The following is a 21,257-nucleotide window of genomic DNA, read 5'->3' on the forward strand; positions in this document are numbered from 1 at the left end:
GTAGCAAGGTCCATTCGTATCTTTATGAGGACCCTGTTGAGAAGTGGTACCGGGGAAAATGCATAGAGTAAGTCCCGGTGCCATGGGATCATGAATGCGTCTCCAAGGGAGTGTTTGCCCAGTCCCGCCCTGGAGCAAAAATTGAGGCATTTCGTGTTTTTTGCAGTTGCAAAGAGATCTATGGTTGGGTGACCCCAAGTGCGAAATATGTTGTAAATGATTCCGTCATCTATCTCCCATTCGTGTTCCGAAGGGAAACGTCTGCTTAACTCGTCAGCAGTGGTATTCATCACACCGGGGAGATAAGCAGCTGGACATGCGGATGTGGTTCACAAGGCACCAATTCCAGACTTTTACGGCCTCTGAGCAAAGAGAGTGGGAGCGAGCCCCTACTTGCCTGTTTATGTAGAACATGCAGGCAATGTGGTCTGTCATTATGCGTACATGCTGATTCTTGATTAGTGGCAGGAAGTGGCAGCAGACATTTCATATAGCTCGAAGTTCTAGAACATTTGTGTGCAAGGAGGTTTCGGAGGGAGACCATAGCCCATGAACTGTTTGGTGAGAGATGTGGGCCCCCTAGCCAGTGAGAGATGCATCCGTCGCCATTATCAGAGTTGGGGAGGTCTGGAGGAAGGGGACTCCAGAGCAGAGGTTGGAGGGGACTGTCCACCACAGGACAGAGTCTTTGACTCGGTAGGGTATGGCCAGGGGTTTGTTTAGTGAGTGCACGTTTGGTTTGTAAACCGTGGCCAGCCAAGCTTGGAAGCACTTCATGTAGAGATGTGCATTTTGGACCATGAAGGTGCACGAGGCCATGTGCCCTAGTAGTTGCAGGCAGTCTCGGGCGGTGACCCAGGGGCTGTCGTGAAGTCTCGTAGCCAGCAGTTTTATGCTATTGAATCAGTCGGGTGGGAGAGATGCCAGCCCAGTTGTGGAGTAAGGCTCGCTCCTATAAACTCCAGGTGCTGGGTAGGACTTAATATGGATTTGCTTCTGTTTATTTGCAGGCCCAGACATTGGAAGCAATCGATGGTGAGTTGTGTGAAGCGGAGCACTTCGTCAAACGTGGAGGCCTTGAGAAGGCAATCGTCAAGATAAGGGAATATTATGACCCCTTTTTTCCTGAGGTAGGCAGTGACTACCGCTAGGAGAAAACTCGGGGGGGGGGGGCGGCAGTGGAAAGGCCAAAGGGTAGAACTCTGTATTGGAAATGCATTGAGCCGAGGGTAAATTGAAGGAAACGTCTGTGGGCCAGGTGGATAGTGACATGAAAACAGGCATCTTGTAAGTCGAGGGCTGAAAACCAAATCGCCCTGCTCCAGGGCTGAAATTATGGTGGTGAGAGTAACCATCTTGAATTTTTGCTTTTTGATAAATTTGTTGAGCCGCTTGAGGTCGAGGATCGGTCGCCATCCTACAGTTTTCTTTTCTGTTAAAAAATAATGGGAGTAGAACTCTTTCCCCTTGTGGCATTCAGGCATGAATTCGACAGCCCCCAGATGAAGGAGATGTACTTCTTGCTGGAGGTGTAGCTCGTGAGAAGGGTCCCTGAAGAGGGACGGGGACGGTGGGTGGTAAGGAGAGGAAGGGGATAGAATATCCAGTTGTGATGACCTCTAGAACCCACTTGTTGGTGGTAACATTCTGCCATTGGTGCAAAAATGGCCGTAGGCGGTGTCCAAAAGATAGTTGTAGGCGGTGCATACGCTGAAGTTGAGATGATGTTTACGAGACCCTCGACCAAAGGTTCAAATCTACTTATTAGTTGGAGGAAGTTGGGGAGCTTCGGAAGAATTGGGGCGACGCCGCTGATATCTGGATCTCTGGCATTGGTGTTGCTGTTGTTGATCCTGAGATCTTGTGAAATGCTGAGTATATGGGGGGTAGCATGGATGGTGGTAAGGCTGATATCTGTACTGTCGCCTTCTGGTCGTAGGGGTTTGGATTCCTAAGGACCGAAGAGTTGCCCTTGAGTCCTTCATTGAGTGAAGCATCTCATTCGTGGTGAAAGCAAAGAGTTTATCACCGTCGAAAGGGAGATCCTCTACAGTACTCTGAACCTTGCAAGGAAAAAGGGAAGAGGAGAGTCATGAACCTCGGCGCATGACCGCCGCCGTAGCAGTGGATCTTGCTGCGGTATTGGCTGCATCCAGAGCTGCTTGAAGAGCCGTGCATGATACGATTTGGCCCTCAGAAACTAAAGCTGCAAACTGTTGTTTCTTTTGGTCTGGAATGTGTTTAATAAAGTCCATGAACTTGTTATAGTTTCTATGGTCGTACTTTGCCAGAACTGCAGTATAATTGGCAATTCGAAATTGTAAGGTTGAAGAGGCATACACTTTGCGACCCAGCAGGTCTAAGCGTTTGCTTTGCTTGTTGGTTGGGGTATGGCGGAAATATTGTTGTTTGTTTATTCCTTTGCTTGGCTGCGTCCACTACCAGTGAGTTTGGCGCAGGATGTGAGAAAAGGAATTCAGAGCCCTTAGAGGGAATGAAGTATTTATGGTCCGCTTGTTTACAGGTAGGCTGGCTTGTGGCTGGACCCTGCCAGATGGACTTAGCGGGTTCCAGAAGGGCTGCATTGATTGGTAATTTCAGTCTAGATGAAGAAGAGGGTTGCAGGATGTCCGTTAACTCATGTTGTTGGCCCGGTACTTCCTCTAGATTGATTCTAAGCTTGCTGGCAACCCTTCTAAAGAGATCTTGGAATTTTGCAAAGTCATCTGAGGACGTTAGAGGGGAGGGAACTAAGGCTTCTTCAGGAGTTACTTCAGTTGGTACTGGGTCAGGAACAGGACTTAATTGATCCTGAGAATGGGAGGGTGCCGCCAAGCGTGTTATATCATTTGGACTTTCGCGTCTTGTCGAATTGGAATAGCGGGTGTGCTGCCGAGGGAAAGATGCCCATGGGGCCCAATACTGCCATAGTGATGGAAAAGGCATAGGCGGTGCCATCCAGGGGTTAACACATCAGGAGGCAGGGTCTCGAGGATAGTCTGAGACAATTTTCCTATGCCCGCGGGTAACAGGGGTTCGAGGATGGAATTCTGATTGCATTGAAACATCACCCTGTAGTTCAGACTCCTCTTCACTGGAGGAAGGCTGTTCGGACCCTGAATCATTCGTAAGGGAGAAGCAGTCTTTAAGTAAGGGTGACTGCAGCATAGGTGACACTAAGAGGTCACTTGACTGGGTAAACAGCAGCGCTGAGGCAGCTGAAGGTGAAGGCTGATAGAATTGCTGTGAGGGAACCTGGGCTTGCACCGGGGTTCTAAGTCTTGGCTCAGTGCCAAATAGCGCGGTTAATGCCGGTGCTGGAGCCGGTGCCATGCTATTAATAGCAGGCTGCGGTGCCTCAGGGGGGCCTGGAATGTCAGCTCCGCGTTCATCGCAGTGTCGATAGGTGCCATAATCGAGGCAGGCGACTGAAAGCCTATCGCCTCGGCACCGGAGCTTCGTGCTGCCACCTCAAGCACAGGCAGGTTTAGCGCGGTGCCGGAGGAGCCTGGCTCGTCAACAGTGCTCAGGCAGGGGAGCACCGGTAAGGAGACTGTGGATCTGACCAGAGGTTTGTGTCTAAGGGCTTCTTTTGAATTTGACAGAAGGTGTCCTCGTTTTGCTGCTTTCTTCTGCTTTTTAGAAGCGAGAGAGCTGTGGCGGTGAGCGGAGGCAGAGTCTGTGCCAGGGTCTGAGGCTGACCCTAAGTATTTTTGAAGTAGAATAAGTTTAAGTTTTAGCTCCCTGTCTTTTCGCTCTCTGGAGCTTAGTTTAGTGCAGTGAGAACATTTTTGGGGAATGTGGGTCTCCCTCAAACATTTTATGCACTGCGAAAGTCCATCCGAAAGAGGGATAGCATCCTTACAGGAGGAGCAGCGCTTAAAACCTGTGGAGCCAGGGATGTCTGAAGCAGCTGCGGCTGAGAGAAAAAAAATTTATTTTTTTTTTAATAAACGGTAGAAAAAAGGGGTAAGTAACACTAACTAACAAGAAACTAGCTAACTACAAGTAATTTTAAGGTGAGGAAAAATTCTTTAACGAGTCTGCTGAGCTCCGTCTCAAGACGGGGACGGAAGAGAAGGAACTGAGGGAACCGGCCACGCATGCTCACTAGAGGTATACTCAGAGCGGGGGGCCAGGCTCTGAGCACGCGTGGCCGGTACGAGTACTGCTGCAGAAATCTCCGATCAAACACGCAGGGGTGCATCGACATCTGAAGTGGAGCACCCACAGGGACATCTCTCAAAGAAGAACTGCATTTTGTCTACAAAGAGTACTCACGGACTTGCCCTTCAGAAAACAGATTTAAAAAAAAAATCTAGAGTAGGGGACATTTTATATCCATGCATTAGCCAGAAGTCTTAATGTCCCATTCTCTGAATATCATGTAAGATAAGTCTGGTTCAAAGGCCTTTGTTCCTCAAAATGTTTACCTAGTTAGGTGAACCTGAAAGTGTTAGTGTTCTTGGCCTGTTCATTCTATGAGGGCAATACAATGAAATCAGCAGCCTGCTCTCAGAAGTGCTCAGTTTGTGTCTATGTTTCAGAGAGAAGGCTTTTAGTCAATTCTGCTTACCAAGAAGCAGAGAAGCCAACAAGATGTGAACACACGCACACCAGGCAATGGGTTAATAAAAAATGAAGTTACAGTTAATTAGAGGGCAAACAATAAATGTGGTGGGGACTCAATTTTTGAACAAGGACCCTTGAAATTTCATCATCGGTGGAACAAAGGTCTCTTTGCACCTCTCTCTCTCTCTCACTCTTACTAGAACTTCTGTCACTAACTTGAGGGAAAGTATCCAAATCAGCAACTGATTTTATAAGATTAACATTGTTTCTAAGTGCTTACGCATGACATGCCACACACTTTTGTCTTCCTGTCATATTTCTCAGTTGCTCGTTTGCTGCAAATCTAGGTGTAGCTGGGTAATCAACGACATTGATTTTTATCCACCCTGGTTTGTGAACAAAATTGGGAAGAAAATAGGTGGCACTGTCACAGCCAAAGTTCTCAACACTGGGCTTAAGAGAAATGTTAAACACATGCTGAGTACCCTGAAGTCCATTTCTGTAGCCTTGAACAAAATGCAGGGAAACAGCTGTTTTACTGCTGACTCTGTTGACATCTGGAAGGAACTCAGTGAGATCTTAAAGAGAGATATATTCAATGAAAGAGTTAAATTACAAACATTAAAAAAATGAATGGGACAAACACTATCTCCAGCTCATTTTCTTGCCAATACTCTCAATGCTCAGTACCAGGATCAAACCTTAACTGATGAAGAGGAGGAATTGGCTATGACATGGACATCCAGCAATCATCCTTCCATAGTGCCAACTATAATAAACTTCAGAGCTAAGGGTGAACCATTCAAGAAATATAAGTTTGCTGATGTTGTTTTAAAGAAAGTCACACCAGTGAACTGGTGGAAGTCACTTAAGCACTTGGATTCAGAGACTGTTGAAGTGATAATCTCACTTTTAACAGCAGTAGCTTTTTCTGCCGGTGTAGAAAGAATATTTTCTTCCTTTGGACGAATTCATTCCAAACTGAGAAATTATTTGGGATCTGAAAAAGCAGGAAAGCTTGTTTTTCTTCTCCACATTATGAACAAACAGGAAAATGAAGGTGAAGGCGACTGATTTAGCTGCAGAAGCCAATATTTTAAGTTTCTCATGTTTACCTGACAGTCAATTTTTGTTTTTTTTAATTTCATGTAAACTATTTTAGTTAAAAACAAATTTCAACAAAAACAAACCTGATTTTAAAAAACTTGAATGTTTAACTAAATTCATATGATTGTTTTGTTAAAATATTATATGTTTGCTGTTGAAGAAAAAAAATCCAGAATAGATAACATTGTTGTTTTAGTTAAATAAAACAATTTAAATGTCTGTCTGGTGATGTTCTCCTCCTTATACAGCATGGCAAGAAAATCGTCCAACTAATAATTAACTGTTGAATTGGAGATATTTATGAAGTCATTGGAAGGTGAACTATCTGCTTCAATTACCTTTGGTAAATGAAATAACCAATCATTCGTTTTCTGACATAGCTGTAAAATTAATCTGAAAAGTTTTCAAAATGAATCACTTTAAAAATGTATAGTGTGTACCTTCTAAAAATGAAACCTACACCTCTCCGAGTTGTTGGTTGTTGTAACTTTAATACATATTCTTCACCAGAATGCACTTTTATGTAGAAATCCATGATTAAATCGAGTCTTCCTGACTAGTGATTTTAATCATGATTTAGGGTTAGGGTTTAAATTTAAATCATGGTTTAAATCAAATCCACCCTGGTCGGCATATTAAACCAAAAGCTTCTTTTTTTTCTCTCTCTCTAAAAATAAATAAGGTCCTGCAACATCAGCCCCTAGAACTACTGACGCGTCTGCTGTTATACCAAGATAGGAAATAGTGAGCAACTGCAGATAATTGTTAACTATCGTAACTGAAAAGCTATCTTAGTCATTTAGAAATGGGTGCAGCTGGACAACTTTTGGGTAGCATATTTCATACAGTAGCTGTATGAAAATAGTTACACAAGCATGAATATAGCCCAGATAACATAATACTAAATCCAAAAAATAACTATTTAGTTTTGCGGCATAATGTTTTCCCTCATTAATTAAAAGAATGACTTCAATTTTGTCTGTAATTATTTTTTAGTCAGCAGCTCCCTCAACACTCTTATCCCAAATGTGTTAAGAATCTTGTTTTACCATACCTGGAAGACAAGCCGGACAGAGCTTTCTTGAGAATTTCTGGAGTGCTGTCTGTTGATGGGGGCACAGCTGGAATATCTGAAACATTTCTGAGATCTAGATCGCCACACTTTTCACCCAAAACTACATCCTATGACAAAGCACATAAAAGAGTATTGTTTAACCTTCCGGAAGGGAGCATATGCTTAGTCTCAAAGATTCATTTGGCTGGTAACATGGAAATACCTGCTTCTAAGAAAATATAAATGGCAGATCAGCAAAATTATAGACTTTTAGGCAAAGTGAAACTTGGCTTACTGACTATGTGCTGATACAGTTCATAAGAAGGTAAATTATTCACTTTTGTGATGGTACCTGCCACTTTCAAGTAGTCTCACCCTCAAGGCTCATTCTCTGTATCCATAAATTTCTCAGACACATCTACATAGACTACAAAATTTTCAGTCTCTCTCTCTAGCTGTGACCAATGATCAGCTTCTTACAAGATGACAAGGTAGCTTTCTAAAGACCAATTTTCTTCCCAAAAGAAATCAGTAGTAGCAGTGACTGATTTATTTTGATTTACATATTACAAGAACACCCACATCTTTATTCAAGGCTTTGAGGATCAAGGTGCCTTACTTCCCTGGAGCAAGTCCCACTTCAACAGCAAAAACAGAGGGCACGCGGTCAGTCTCTAGCTCAGCATGTCCTCCTATAACAGAACAGACCCTGCTATCTTTTTGACCTAGTCCTCTCATGTCAGCTACACACAATTCTGATTCCATCTTGCCAGCTAGGGTTTCTTTCAATGCCATAAACAGAGGGATCAAACATAGTTCAGTTTAGCTACACTTCCTTAAAACTCCACTCTAGTCCCCACCTTCCCACTGCCCCATCCATCTCTTCATTTTCCCTTCTCTCCCCCAACTCATAACTCCACCAATCTTACCCACCTTCCTTCCTCCTTTTGTTCCATTACCTTCCGATCCCTCAATCCTACCCCAAAATATTTCTTAAAGACACCTTAGTTTAAAAACTCCATGCTGGCAGTGACAGATTTTTCACTGGTGCAGAAGAAAGGGAAAGCTGAGAAATGGGAGCTGCAGGAAGGGAGAACGGTTTATACAGATCTTCAATGCCATATCTGGTTTCCCATTCAGTTCTAACCCCAGTCTTGTTTAGGAACTTCCCATCCTTTCCCTTCCCCCCCCCCCCTACAGAGAGAGGGTGGTAGTTAACCAAAGCACCAGCCCTCATCACCCTTTGCCCACTCAATAGGCAGTTCCCCTGCTATGCCATTCTCACCAGTGATGTCATATTAACTAGGATTGTATTATTTGCCCTATCTGCTAAAAGCCTGCACTAGATTTGTAAGCAGTGTTACGTAGCCATGTCAGTCGCAGAAGAGCTCCGTGTAAGCTTGAAAGCTTGTCTCTCTCACCAAGAGAAATTGGTCCAATAAAAAGTATCCGCACTCACCCTGCCTGTATTAGGTTTCTTATATAGATTTTGGTAGTGCCTAACAGCTAGTAATTTAAGTAGATTAGACTAAGGGTGAGACAAAAGTGTGTATAACAGAGTGATGTTTGGCAAATGTTTGTTCAGTTTGCATTTAGCCCTTTTCTAATGAATAATTCTTGACTGAGTTTTGGTTTGTTTTACTTCATGTTTGTGAACAACGTTTATGGTTTTCTATACCCCAAAGCCACAGGACAGAGTAGTTCTTCATGAGGAGTTACTAGATTTATTGTGGAGAAAAAGTATAATCAAAGCAAGTTCTTTAATCTATAAAAGATTTCTCTGGTAGCTGTGAAAGAAACCATATATGCATAAAGTGGTTACATTCTCAAAATTATCTGAGGGGTTCTCCACTTTACAGTATTCTATAATAGGTCAGCAAGTCAGTCCTAAAATGTATGTTGAAGGTTAATAGGCTTGCCTAGCTTTAGGCAATATTCTAACTGCAGTGATCACTGCTTGTGTGCATTTCATCAAATAGCAATTTATTTATTCATTTATCCATCCCTACGGCTTCCAAAAACATGGCAGTTCACTTTTAACAAAGCATTTAAAAACTAGAAAAAGGTTTAGTCTCAGGTTAACATTTTCATAAGCATCTAGGTGGCACAGGGCTTGTCTATACGAACACTTAATACATGGCAAGCTGGGGTGTAAATCTATGTCACATTAACTTGCTGTGCACTAAGGCCTTGTCCACACTACACAGTTTTGTCAACAAATAAACTTTTGTCCACAAAAACAGTGGAGGTGTACGCACTGCAAAGCTCCTCCAGCCAATTAAATTCTCCTGCTAAGCCAACATAATAAAAATACGATGAGCAGCATAGAGCTTTATGTGAGCAAGTTAGAGCAATGTAATGTTAGCGTAGACTGCGCTTGTTTATGTTGCCCTCAGTGGCCTCTAGGAGATATCCCAAAATGCCCCTCACGACCACTCTGGTCAGCAATTTCAACGCTGCTGCCCTGAAGCCTGATACGCAGGCATGCACCCCGTCCCTTAAAAGCCCCAAGAATTTTGAAATTCTATTTCCTGTTTGCTCAGCGTGGAGAGTTCACATAGCATCTTCCTAATGACCATGCTGGCTTTCCGCAGCAAACGCGCTCCTGCCTGAAATACACCAGAGTTTTTGGATCTTGTGAGTCTGTGGGTAAAAGAGGCTGTTCAGTCGCAGCGCCGATCCAGCCATAGGAACTTTGCTTGTGGCATAGAGGAGAAGGAGCACGAAAGGGACAAGCAGCAATGCCGTGCTGAGATCAAGAACCTGAGGCAGGTGTACCAGAAGGCAAGGAAAGCCAACCGTCTGTTCTGGTGCAGCACTGAAAACATGCTGCTTCTACAAGGAGCTAGACACCATCCTTGGTGGTGACCCCACCTCCACACCAAGACCCCATGGATACTTTGGGGACATTGGAGGCAGTAGCCAGCAGAATCAACCACAAGAACCAAGTGGTGGACAAGGAGGTTGAGCTAGAGCAGATTATGGGTCAGGCGACAGGGTTGTCCAGTGATGAGTCAGGACCTCTAACTCCAGAGAGGTCTAGCCAGTCTCAGTACTCTGGCTCTGGCACACCAGAAGCAGGAGAGTGGAGTTCCGGTATGTACTCAATTTGCTTTGATACTGCATAGTAACATGAGGTACAGGTGTCTTATTTTGTTACTTGGTGCACATGGGAAAAGGGATAGAAATTACTGTTTCCATCTGTTCCTCATTCCCCTGTTCATCTACACAGTGGGTGTCCTGAAGAAAAAAGTTTGTTAATGCACATCAGGATTTCCTGGGAATCATCTGTAGAAATCTCTAGGAAATTTTCATAAAGGTACTCTGCAATCCTCTGACAAAGGTTCCTTGGCAGAGCTGCTTTGTTTCTTCTCCCATTGTACGAAACTTTGCCAAGCCAATCGTCAATTACTTCTGCAGAAACCAAAGCAGCACACAGGCGAGCAGCCTATGGACCTGGTCTGATGCCCCACACGTGCAGGAGATGCACGCTTGCATCACTGGTTACCCTCAATAGAGAGGTCAGCTTCGATCACCCTGCCTGTGGAAAATGGTGCCAGTATCAGAATAATGTCCCTAGGTGCTTGTAGTGATCCCCTTCTGAAAACACCAGATCCTTTGTCCCATCTTGCATCTCCCCCCGGGCTGAACTCACCATGTTTAGTGCCCTCACCATGCTGTGTGCTTGCCAAGGGAAAGTGAGAAAAGAGTTACAATCACCCTCTATGATTTAGAGTTCACTCACAATATACTTTTTTTTTTTTTTTTTTTTTGCTTCTGCAGATGTGCCCTTGAGGGCCAGCTCCTACACATCAGCAGAGCGCCTCAGTCAGATAAGGAGGGGAATGAGGAGTAAGGAGGGCATGTTTCGAGAAGTGCTGCAATAATCTTATCATGCAGATAGCAAGCACAGAGCGTGGCAAGAGAATAAACAAAAAAACTCAGAAAGGATAGGCAGGAGAGGAGACAGGGGCAGGAGTGAATAATAGAGGAGCATGAGTGGATGATAAAGCTCATGGAGGACCAAACAGAGAGATGCTCAGGTCCCTGACTGTGCTGCAGTTGGAACGCTTGTGCTCGACTCCCCCTGCAGCACATACAGAACTGCTTTCCAAGCCCTAGCCAAACTCCCCACAAACATTCCTCACATGTTCCCGGCCCATCACAGTACCCCTTGCACTTCACCCCTAGGGACCAGTTCCATAACAACAGCTGGATTTACACAACAGCTGTGAGAGCCTCATTTGAGAGTGTGCTGCTCATTGTCAAGTCCCTGGCAGGAAACAGAAATCTGTGTTTCAGAGTAGCAGCCGTGTTAGCCTGTATCCGCAAAAAGAACAGGAGTACTTGTGGCACCTTAGAGACTAACAAATTTATCTGAGCATAAGCTTTCGTGGGCTACAGCCACTTCATCGGATGCACAGAATGGAACATATAGTGAGGAGATTATACACACATATATATATATATATATATATATATATATATACACACACACACACACACACACACACATACAGAGAACATGAAAAGGTGGGAGTTGCCCAACCAACTCTAAGAGGCTAATTAAGATGAACTGTTGTCAGGAGAAAAAAAACTTTAGTGATAATCAAGATATTTCTGTTTAATAAAAATGTAGTCTCCGAAATATCATTTTTTATTTGTGTCCTACACACGGTGGGTGCAGCAGAAATTCATACATATTAGCAAATCAGCTCATATGCAGACTATGATTAAGGCTCAGGCAGCACTCTGTACAAGGGTCATTTAAGATGGCAAGTAAACAATGACTGCCTGAATTCATTACAGAAAGACATTTCTAGGGCTCATTGCCAAAATGCTGCTTCAAAGCCTTAAAATGCCCCCTGCTGAGCCCCTCTGTGTCTGGGTGCTCAAAATCAGACACCAGGTGATCCACTTCAATGCTCTATCCCTTAGGAAACTTTACATAACATTTCTGAAATCAAGGGGGAAGAGTACAAAAGGCTGCTATGACCATGGGAATATTTTCATCATGGAAGTCTAACCTACCAAAAAAGCAGCATTAGTGACCCTTTAGTCTGCCAAAAGCACATTCTATGGTCATTCTGCTCCTGCTGAGCTTGTGGAAGCACTCCTTGCTGCTGTCAAGGTTTCTGGTGTAAGGCTTCATGAGCCATGAGTGTGAGGGGTATGCTGGGTCTCTCAGAATCACTATGGGCATTTCCATGTGCCCTACTGGAATCTTCTGGTCTGGAATGAAAGTCCCTGCATCCAGATTTCTATATAGGCCAGTGTTCCTGAAGATGCATGCCGCATGCGCCTTCCTTGACTAGCCCGCATTGATGTCAGTGAAACAACCCCGGTGATCCACCAGTGCCTGCAATACCATCAAAAGGAACCCTTTCTGTTGATATACTCCATTGCAAGACGGTCTGGAGCCAAAACTGAGATATGCGTGCCATCTATCGCTCTGCCACAGTTAAGGAATCCCACTGCTGCAAAGCCATCCACTATTTCCTGCACATTGCCCAGAGAGTCACAGTCCTTCACAGCAGGAGGCAATTAATGGCCCTGCACACTTGCATCACTGAAACCCCCATGGTGGACTTCCCAACTCCAAACTGATTCCCAACTGACCAGTAGCAGTCTGGAGTTGCCACCTTCCACACAGTGATTGTCACTCATTTTTCCACCATGAGGACAGCTCTCATTCTAGTGTCCTTACACCGCAATGCAGGGGCAAGCTCAGCACACAGTTCCAGGAAAAAAGCTTTGCGCATCCAAAAGTTCTGCAGCCACTGCTAGTCATCCCATACCTGCATCAAAACCCAGTCCCACCACTCAGTGCTTGTTTCCTGAGTCCAATAGCAACAGCCCACCATGTGCAGCTGCTTCATGAATGCCAACATTAATCCTGAATTATTTCTTTCCATGGCACTCTGCATGGCAGGCACCACAGATTCGTTTCTAGATTTGCAGCTCATGAAATAATGCGGCTGATCTTGCAGTGTGTCCATAATGCTCATCACATGAGAGCAGTGCAGGATCCGTGCTTTTAGACACAGATGGCGGGCACAAAGTTTACAGGGGCAGTTGAAAAATGGCACGCAATGTAGTCAGAAACCCATGGAATGATGGGATGGAGAAAACTGCATCATGGGGTCTCTTCCCAGAAGCCCTAGTTGCAGAAGGTGACAATTTGCACAGTGGGATAGCTACCTATGGTGCACTGCTAGTGCACCAACTATGGATGCACTCTGCCAACACAGAGTGTTGTGTGAACATGCATAAGCAATGTAATTACAACGCTTTATGATTGTTGATGTAACTTAAGTCAACTTAACTCTGTGGTGTAGACATGACCTAAGTGTCCATGTGCACCCTGCTGTCATGCACTAAAAGTTCTATAGCGTGCTTTGATCTATGCTGCTTTAAGTCCCATTATCAAAACATCATGTAGAAGCCTAAGTACTACTGACTTTCACTGAAATTTAGGCTCCTAAGTGTGTCACTTTTGAAAAAAGGGAAAAGGATGTCTGTGTTGATGGCAAATAGTGGAACCATCCCTTATTATTAAATTGGACTGCGAGTTGTGTCCAAACTCCATCCCTTACAATAGAATAGCAATAGAGGCAAATATTGCCAGAATTTGTGAAGACTAAAATTACACGATCTGAAGAGTTTTGTGGGGCTCAAAATTCACCTCTTCTTTCACCAACAGAAGTTGGTCCAATAAAAGATATTACCTCACCCACCTCGTCTCTCTCATAAGTTTGATGTTCTCAGTCTTCAGCTCCTTAAACCAGGCAACACGTCATTTTAAGTGAAAAAGTGAAGGAATCTAGATCTTCAAGGACTCATTTTTCTTAAGGCTGCTGCAGCAAGACAATTAACTGTTGCAGCAAAAACACAAGCCAAAATTCACATTTGGTAGGTAAAGAGTTTTTCAATTAATGTTTAAAAAGGTTAAACACAATGCTGAGAAGAGGAGAGTAAAATTCTGGAAGACACTATTAACTGATACTGTGGATAGAGACTAGAGAGAAGTACAGTACTCAAGAAGGTTAATAAAGTTAACATATGAGAATCTCAGCATCATAAAGAGGAAGGAAGATGTATTTTTCAATATAGGCATGAAATAAAAATAAGATACTCACAAATATGATAAATGAACTCTAATTTAAGAATGTAAACTCCTCCAGAAAGGTAATTTCTTCTGTTATCTAGCACTACAGGCATCCATGGTGTTTTACAGGCAAACATTAAACTATGCAGTGTGCATCCTACAACTAGTTTACTAGATCAAGCCATGCTCTTGTTCTCAGGAATTTAGAGGACTCACTTCCAGATGCTGGACCCAATACATCAGAGGTTCTATAAACAGAATTACACTACTTTCGGTAAATCAGGTAGCTACGGTTGTTCAGCCAAGAAAGTAGCTACTTTGATCAAATAGTCTTGCAGTCTGTGGTTTCATTGCTTCAAGGTTTATCATCTCCACAGTTTTTCCCCCCCTGCCTCCTATATAAAGTCTGTTTGCATTAGCAGTACTTGGAGAAAAGAGGCAACATACTTCCATTGTTTGAAAGAAAAACTTGGATATCATCTTGTGCTAGCCTGCCTGCCTTTTCTTTCAGAAGTACTCAAACCTACTGTTTAGCTGACATCATTTTGAGTTTGTTTAAAGAGCAAGCCTGGCTTTCTGAAGTATTAACCACAGAGGCTGTGATGCTGGCAGAACAGGTGCCAGTTCATGCAAAGGCCCCTAGGCCTCATTGAACACTGACAAAAGCATAGCTAGAAACTCACCTGTATGTTTCATATTGTTAAAACAAAAGTTAAGCTCTGTGTTTAGACTTTATGAAATTCTTATAAATTTCTGCACGCATTGATCTCACTTATATTATCTATATCCTCTATTATAAGGTTAATATTAAAGTGCTTGCCTTGTAACTATAAAAGTGTTTGCTCCAAAACCGTAAACCTCCACTGTTAGGAGAGAAGCATTATCTAGTATGAAATACTGGTTTACTAAAAAAGGTGTCATCTCCTGCCCAACAAAAGTCTACAGACATCAGACAACCCCTTGTGGAACACTGGTGGACAAAAGACTTTGTAGATTGCTCCCCACAAACACCCATGAAGTGAAGAGTGCACAAACCCTCATCCCATCAACTTGAGCTCTGGGAGAAGGAGATAAAAATTCATGTCAAGAAAAACTGACCATGATGCTTCCTGGAATATGGAGAGGACAATATTTCTATGCGTAAGGAAGGGATCCCCAAGATAATTAGCTCAGGTTAGCCCTAAGTGACATACAGAGCTTGAGCTCTGTATTTCAGGACTGTCCCACCCCAATTCGGGATGGGGGCTTACAGTACCTTGAGATGGTCACTAACAAGATATGAGATGATTTCCAACAGACATGTGAAACGAATTTAGACAGATCTAGGTAACAAGTAAACAAGCATGCCACACTCTTGTATGTGCAGATCAAGGATGTTTGAGATTTTAACAGAAAGTTAACCCAGTTCTTAGCAGTATTCATGTATTAAAAAGCTGAGATTAAAGTTCCAAGCTGTAAAACAAAATTTTTGAAAATCACAGCAACTGAAGGGGTCTTGGCAAAGAAGACTGTAGAAAAATTAAATTTGTAAGGTATGCAGGTTGCCATTTTTTAGTTAAAAGAAACCATGGTCTGAAGTCACTACAATTTGGTCAGGATTACTGGTGGTAGATATTTCTTGTTTTTAATCCACTCTTTTATATTAAGGAATGTCATTTTAGTTAGAACACAGACCTCCTTAAAAGGGACTCTCGCAGCTGCCAAAATGACTCCTCTCTAAGTGTGTCTGCACCGCAATCAAGAGGTGTGACTGCATCATGTGTATGCATACTTGTACTAGCTTGCTAAAAATAGCTGCGTAACTGCAGCAGTACGGCCTAGCCACTCGAGAACAGCGTGGATTAAAAAAATGAATGTATGTTTAAATTAAATACAGGTTATTTTTTAAAAATAAACATAAGTAAAACAATTTTTAATTGTCAACCTTTGTTAAGGCCTAAACTTCTAATTAAAATTGTTAAAAATAAATATAAATAATACTAGGCAGTATGTTTGCTACCAAGAATTAAAGAAAGTTCCATTAACTTTATGGTTTGTGTCACTCACGCCTAGAATCAGAGTCTGCTGAAGTACTAAACAAGCTTTTGCCAACAGTGGCCTCTTCTGTAGGTGCAGAGAGAATATTTTCTTCATTTCAGTTCATTCAGCTAGCTCAGTTCAAACGATTAGTGTATTCACAGTTAAGAAACCAACGGGGCATCAAAATAAATAAAACAAAAACACAGGAAAGCTTATTTTTCTCTTCTAATCTATAAATAAAAGCTATGTGAGAGCAAATGAGATTACTAGTTCTAAAATCTTGAACATAATTTTTCTGGTCATCATAATCCTTCAGCTCAATAATTACAGATGACACTTTCTTTGTTTAATACATCAGTTTTAAATGAAAAACTCGTTTTGATAAACATTTTTGCTTATGTGTCCTGAAGACTTAAAGTCGTTTTAATTAATAATTAAATGTTGTGTATTAAATTTAATTTGAATTTCCATTCAAATAGAGTTTGATACAAATCACAAGTAAAAAAAAAAATCAACCTAATATAAGAAATGCATCATTCACTGTTTTCTAACTAACAGAATATAAACATTAAGAATCTGAATAAATGGATATCAAGTTATATAATTGCTTTAAAAAAAAAGTATGTAGAATGATTAAATTTGGTTTTGTTTTTTGTTTGTTTTTTGCTAACCAGGATGATAGTGTAAAGGCTAGAGTTAGTTGTAAATCAACATGTTTTAATGGTTATCAATGCAAATCAACCTTTCTTTAGAAAAATAACTGAAAAGTACAAATGCAAATCATGATTAAAATAGACTACTTAAATTAAAGTTTTCTGCTTGCTGATTTAAATCATGATTAAGATTGCTTTGATTTAAAGCAATTCACCCTGCGTGAGAACAATCCCACCTCGTAACCTGGGTACATACTTGGGGAGTTAGCTTATGCAGCCACAGCTATAACGCTAATCTTTTTTTTTAAAAAGCTAGCTCAGGTATGGTTATGTGTGCCACAAATCACATCTCCCATCAGTAGCACTGACAAACCCTTCAAAAGTCCAGGATCTGCACAGTGTTCTACATTCTTAAGTCAGAGCCAGACAACTGGCCCTGTGGATCAAATCTCAGAATGTATAATAGAGGACTAAGCAGTAAGTTACCAACTTGGAATGTATGAAGTGGTAGAAGACAAAAGTGTGTTATACATAATGGCAATTCCACAGGCAATGAGTGAGGGATCACATTTACAGAAACTTAAATATAAATCTGGATTCACACTGCTCAAAACTGAAAAACAGCAAAGCATATGTAGCAAAAGCACTGCATTCACTTGTGAATGTTACAAATAGGCAAAAAAAAAGTGTTCAAAAAAGGCATATTCAAGGATAATCAACGGGTGATAGAAAGCATTTAAGAGGAATTTTATGATCTCAAGACTAAGATATAGAACTTGGCATATATGCTTTCTGAAAAAGGCTGCAGAACAGAGGTAGAAGCTTCTTTAGGAGAAATAGGTAAGTGGCGGCTTACCTTAATTCTCTTTCAAATTAGTTTTTCCTTTAATAACTGAATCAAGAAAGTGTTTCATTTACAGATTAGTATAGAAATCTTAGGTTGATTCATGTGTACAATCTTATAGTGGTTTAGTATTCTGCATATGCATGGTAAATAGTGACCCACAAAGTCATCTAAGTACAAGATGTAGGGTGAATAAGGGAAGGGCTTTTGTGTAATCAGACCTCATTTAGTGCATTCTTTCAGTACATTTTTCAGTATACAGCCAATTAATTGGGTACCACCATTCCCCTTGACTGCTCATTTTATGAATGAGCTTAGTGCTAACATTTCACACAGGCAGTGTGGTTTTCCAATGAGAAAAAGTCAACACTTCCACTTCAATCACTGTTTCAATTCTAGCTCCAGACATTTGAACGAAACAGCTGTTCAGAAAGATAGAAGAAATCATATTTGAGGGTAGTTGTTTTTGGAAAGATTCTTTTGTTTTAATATAATGGAGAATGTTTTCCCACTTATTTTCAAGAAGAGCTCAACTATAGTTTGAATCAAACTTTCAAGAACCCCACCAGAGAAATCCTGGAAAGTTTCAGTTTGAAAAGTAAAATTTACACAAAGTTATGACTAAACAAGGATTGACAGGTAAACTGATAAGCACCTTAATACAGCTGTCACTAGAATTTCAGCTATAATTTGTAAGAAAACACTAAAAAAAAGGCCTCAGCATTCTCAGGAAAGATACTATAATAATGATCAGATCAGTAGCCTCAGTAGAACAGAATAGTTATGGGAACATACCACTTGGTCCAGATCTAATATGTGACTTTAATATCATAGGATGGCATTGATCAATTTTTTTCAGGTTGGTAATCCCTTATTCAAGGTCAAATTTTCACAACTCCCTTCCATTAACTATTAAACCCCCACGAAGAGAGTCAGTGATAAAGATAAGCCCATATAATCTGCCTGTGTGTTTTGAGAAATTCACAGAATACTTGATCTTGAAGGGTAAACCCTTGTCTACACTGCTACTTTACAGCACTGCAACTTTCTCGCTCAGGGGTGTGAAAAAACACCCCCGAGCGCTGCAAGTTTCAGCGCTGTAAAGTGGCAGTGTAGACAATGCATCAGCATTGGAAGCCGTGCTCCCAGCTCCTCCCCTTGTGGGGGTGATTTTTGTTTTTTCACAGCACTGGGAGAGCTCTTACCCAGTGCTGGTGCCACGACTACACAGTCATGTTAAAGCGCTCCTGCGGGCGGCAGCGCTTTAACGTTGCTAGTGAAGACATACCCTAAGGGTGGCACGGGGAGTGAGATTTTCTTTGCTTTTATGAATAGTATTATCCCAGCATCTAGCAGCCCTAGGCATAGACCACGACTCTACGGTGCTAGGCACTTTACCACACGAACACTGTTGGACTGCATTACAATTTTCAATGCCTCATGACTCCCCCTCCAAATGCCTTTCTTGCCACTTCCAGGAGTGAGGAGTTACAATTAAACACTGATCTAGGATAAGCCCTTATGAGGCTCTATTTTCAAGGATGCCAGTATTAATCTTCAACAGCCTCATAAATATTACCTCAGTTCTACCAATGAAGAAGTCATTTTACTTCTGTTTTCAAAGCCAGAAACATACAGTGAAACTGAATTAGTAATCTGGAATGTTAACTTCAAATCCAGATCAGTTTTCCAAGTCTGCCACACCTACCTCCCCAACTTCACCACCACCACCACCACACACACTTTCCTCATAACCCCCAACACAAGGGCCTGCTGAGCTTGTGAAGAAATGGTCAGTGCTCTATGCTGGGAGCGAGGTAAATCTGCCATAAATTAAAGCTCCCAAGGTCCACTTTAACTTATTTCAAGGAAAGCTCAACTTCCTGGGGTATCTCAGAATTTAAGATACTTAAAACACCTTTTCATCCCTTTCGCTTGGGATGAGCCTTCTCTTCTTTGCCTCCTGTCAGACACAGCACACACCCTGGTCCTATGCCTTTCTCTCAGCAGCATTTGGAAGCTTGATAACAATAGGCTTCCACTATTCACTGCTCAAAAATCTTAGTAAAGCAAAGTGAGGGTCAGTAAGAGTGTACGAAGAGGAATGACAGTATAACATTATGTTGTACCCAACACAACACAAAAAATGGCAGATTTTGTGAGGGGTATGTCCAGTTTGTTTGGATTGCTTGTCAGCATCAGAAGACAGGCACAGTTGGATAGATAAGAGAGTGGGAGATATTACCTTAACTCTGTATTCCCTGATTTTCAGATGTGCTCGCTTGTTTTCATTTAATTTTATTTTCTAGTTTTCAGGTGCATTTGACTTTCTGGAAGGGTACAAGGCATCGCTGGTCAACCTTAACTCTGCATTAATCAAGTTTTCAAGCAGTGAATTTCCCTTGTTTTTTCAGGAAGTGGTGGTAGTAAGCAGGCACTTGTTGGGGTATGGAAAAAAACAAAAAGCCTTCATTGGAATGCTACCACTAGCTCTGCCCATCTCCTGGATCCCCAATGCCCCAGTAGGGCTGGAAGCACCACAAGGATGAGGGAAGGTGGTAATTCATGGAATGTGAGGAGCCTACCTACCAGCTGGAGGCAACTCTGCCCAATCCTTTGAAACATAAGGGTATGGCTACACTGGAGAGTTGGAGCACTGGTGGTGGGTTTACAGCGCTGTAACTTACTCACCGTCCACACTTGCAAGGTACATACAGCGCTGCATCTCCCTGGCTGTAGCGCTGGCTGTACTCCTGCTCTGCCTGGGGTATAACGATTGCAGCGCTGGTGATGCAGCGCTGCTCTGCCAGTGTGGCCACCAAAAGCGCCGTAATTGGCCTCCAGAGTATTCAGAGGGATCACAGAATGCCTGTTCAGCCACTCTGCTCATCAGTTCGCACTCCACTGCCTTGGCCTCCGTTACCCGCCCTTTAAATGCCCCTGGAATTTTAAAAATCCCCTTCCTGTTTGCTCAGCCAGGTGTGGAGTGCAATCAGACTCTTTCCAGGTGACCATGCCTCCACGCGCTAAACGAGCCCCAGCATGGAGCAATGGCGAGTTGCTGGACCTCAGTGTTTTGGGTGAGGAAGCTGTGCAGTCACAGCTGCACTCCAGCCGTAGGAATTACGATACCTATGGGCAGATCTCAAGGGCCATGCTGGAAACGGGCCATGACCAGGAAGCAGTGCAGTGCAGGGTTAAAGTGAAGAAGCTGCGGAGTGCCTATTGCAAAGCCCGGGAGGGAAACTGCTGCTCCAATGCTGCCCCCACGACATGCCGTTTTTACAAGGAGCTGGACGCGATACTTGGGGGTGACCCCACTGCCAATCCGACGACCACGATGGACACTTCAGAGCGGGGGGGAGGGACCCAAGAGAGAGGGTACTGGGGTGGAGGGAGACACCCTGGAGTCCCAGGAAGCATGCAGCCAGGAGCTCTTCTCAAGCCAGGAGGAAGGTAGCCAGTCGCAGCAGCCGGTACTTGGTGAAGGACAAGCAGAGGAGAGGGTTCCCGGTAAGCAGCTTTTATTTTCAGGATGGAAATGTTTCGGGAGAGGAGGGAAAGTTAGGGCTGCATGCATGCCTAGATGTGGAATAGCCCATTGATGTGGTCTATCGCGTTGCAGTAATCAGCCTCAGTAATCTCTTCAAAAGTTTCAGCCAGAGCGTGGGCAATGCGCTTGCACAAGTTTATAGGGAGAGCCACTGTGGTCCTTGTCCCAGTCAGGCTAACGCGTTCGCACCATTGTGCCACAAGGGGTGGGGGGACTATTGCTGCACACAGGCAAGCTGCATAGGGGCCAGGGCAGAATCCGCATTGCTGTAGAAAACCCTCCCGCTCTTCCCAGGTGACCCACAGCAGCAAGATATCTTCCAGGATTAACTCCTGTGGAAAATGTTG

The 21,257-nt window shown here is 42.9% G+C and overlaps 1 protein-coding gene across 2 annotated transcripts in view; it reads right to left on the reverse strand.

Moving 5' to 3' along the window:
- The window catches only part of CDS1 (CDP-diacylglycerol synthase 1), a 92,643-nt gene that overhangs the window by 62,207 nt on the left and 9,179 nt on the right, over positions 1-21,257 (reverse strand). Inside the window, exons 1-2 of one of the 2 annotated variants that reach the window (XM_030564968.1) lie at positions 13,873-13,917; positions 6,734-6,861 (exon numbers count right to left, since the gene is read on the reverse strand). Coding sequence is in view for 1 of the 2 variants with exons in the window: in XM_030564967.1 (XP_030420827.1) it covers positions 6,734-6,861 (128 nt within the window). In the remaining variant the exon portion in view is untranslated. Of the gene's footprint in view, positions 1-6,733; positions 6,862-13,872; positions 13,918-21,257 lie in introns of those variants that run through there. The other variant, XM_030564967.1, reaches the window with a different exon arrangement.

The sequence above is a fragment of the Gopherus evgoodei genome, chromosome 5 (genome assembly GCF_007399415.2).
Source record: "Gopherus evgoodei ecotype Sinaloan lineage chromosome 5, rGopEvg1_v1.p, whole genome shotgun sequence".
NCBI lineage: Eukaryota > Metazoa > Chordata > Testudines > Testudinidae > Gopherus > Gopherus evgoodei.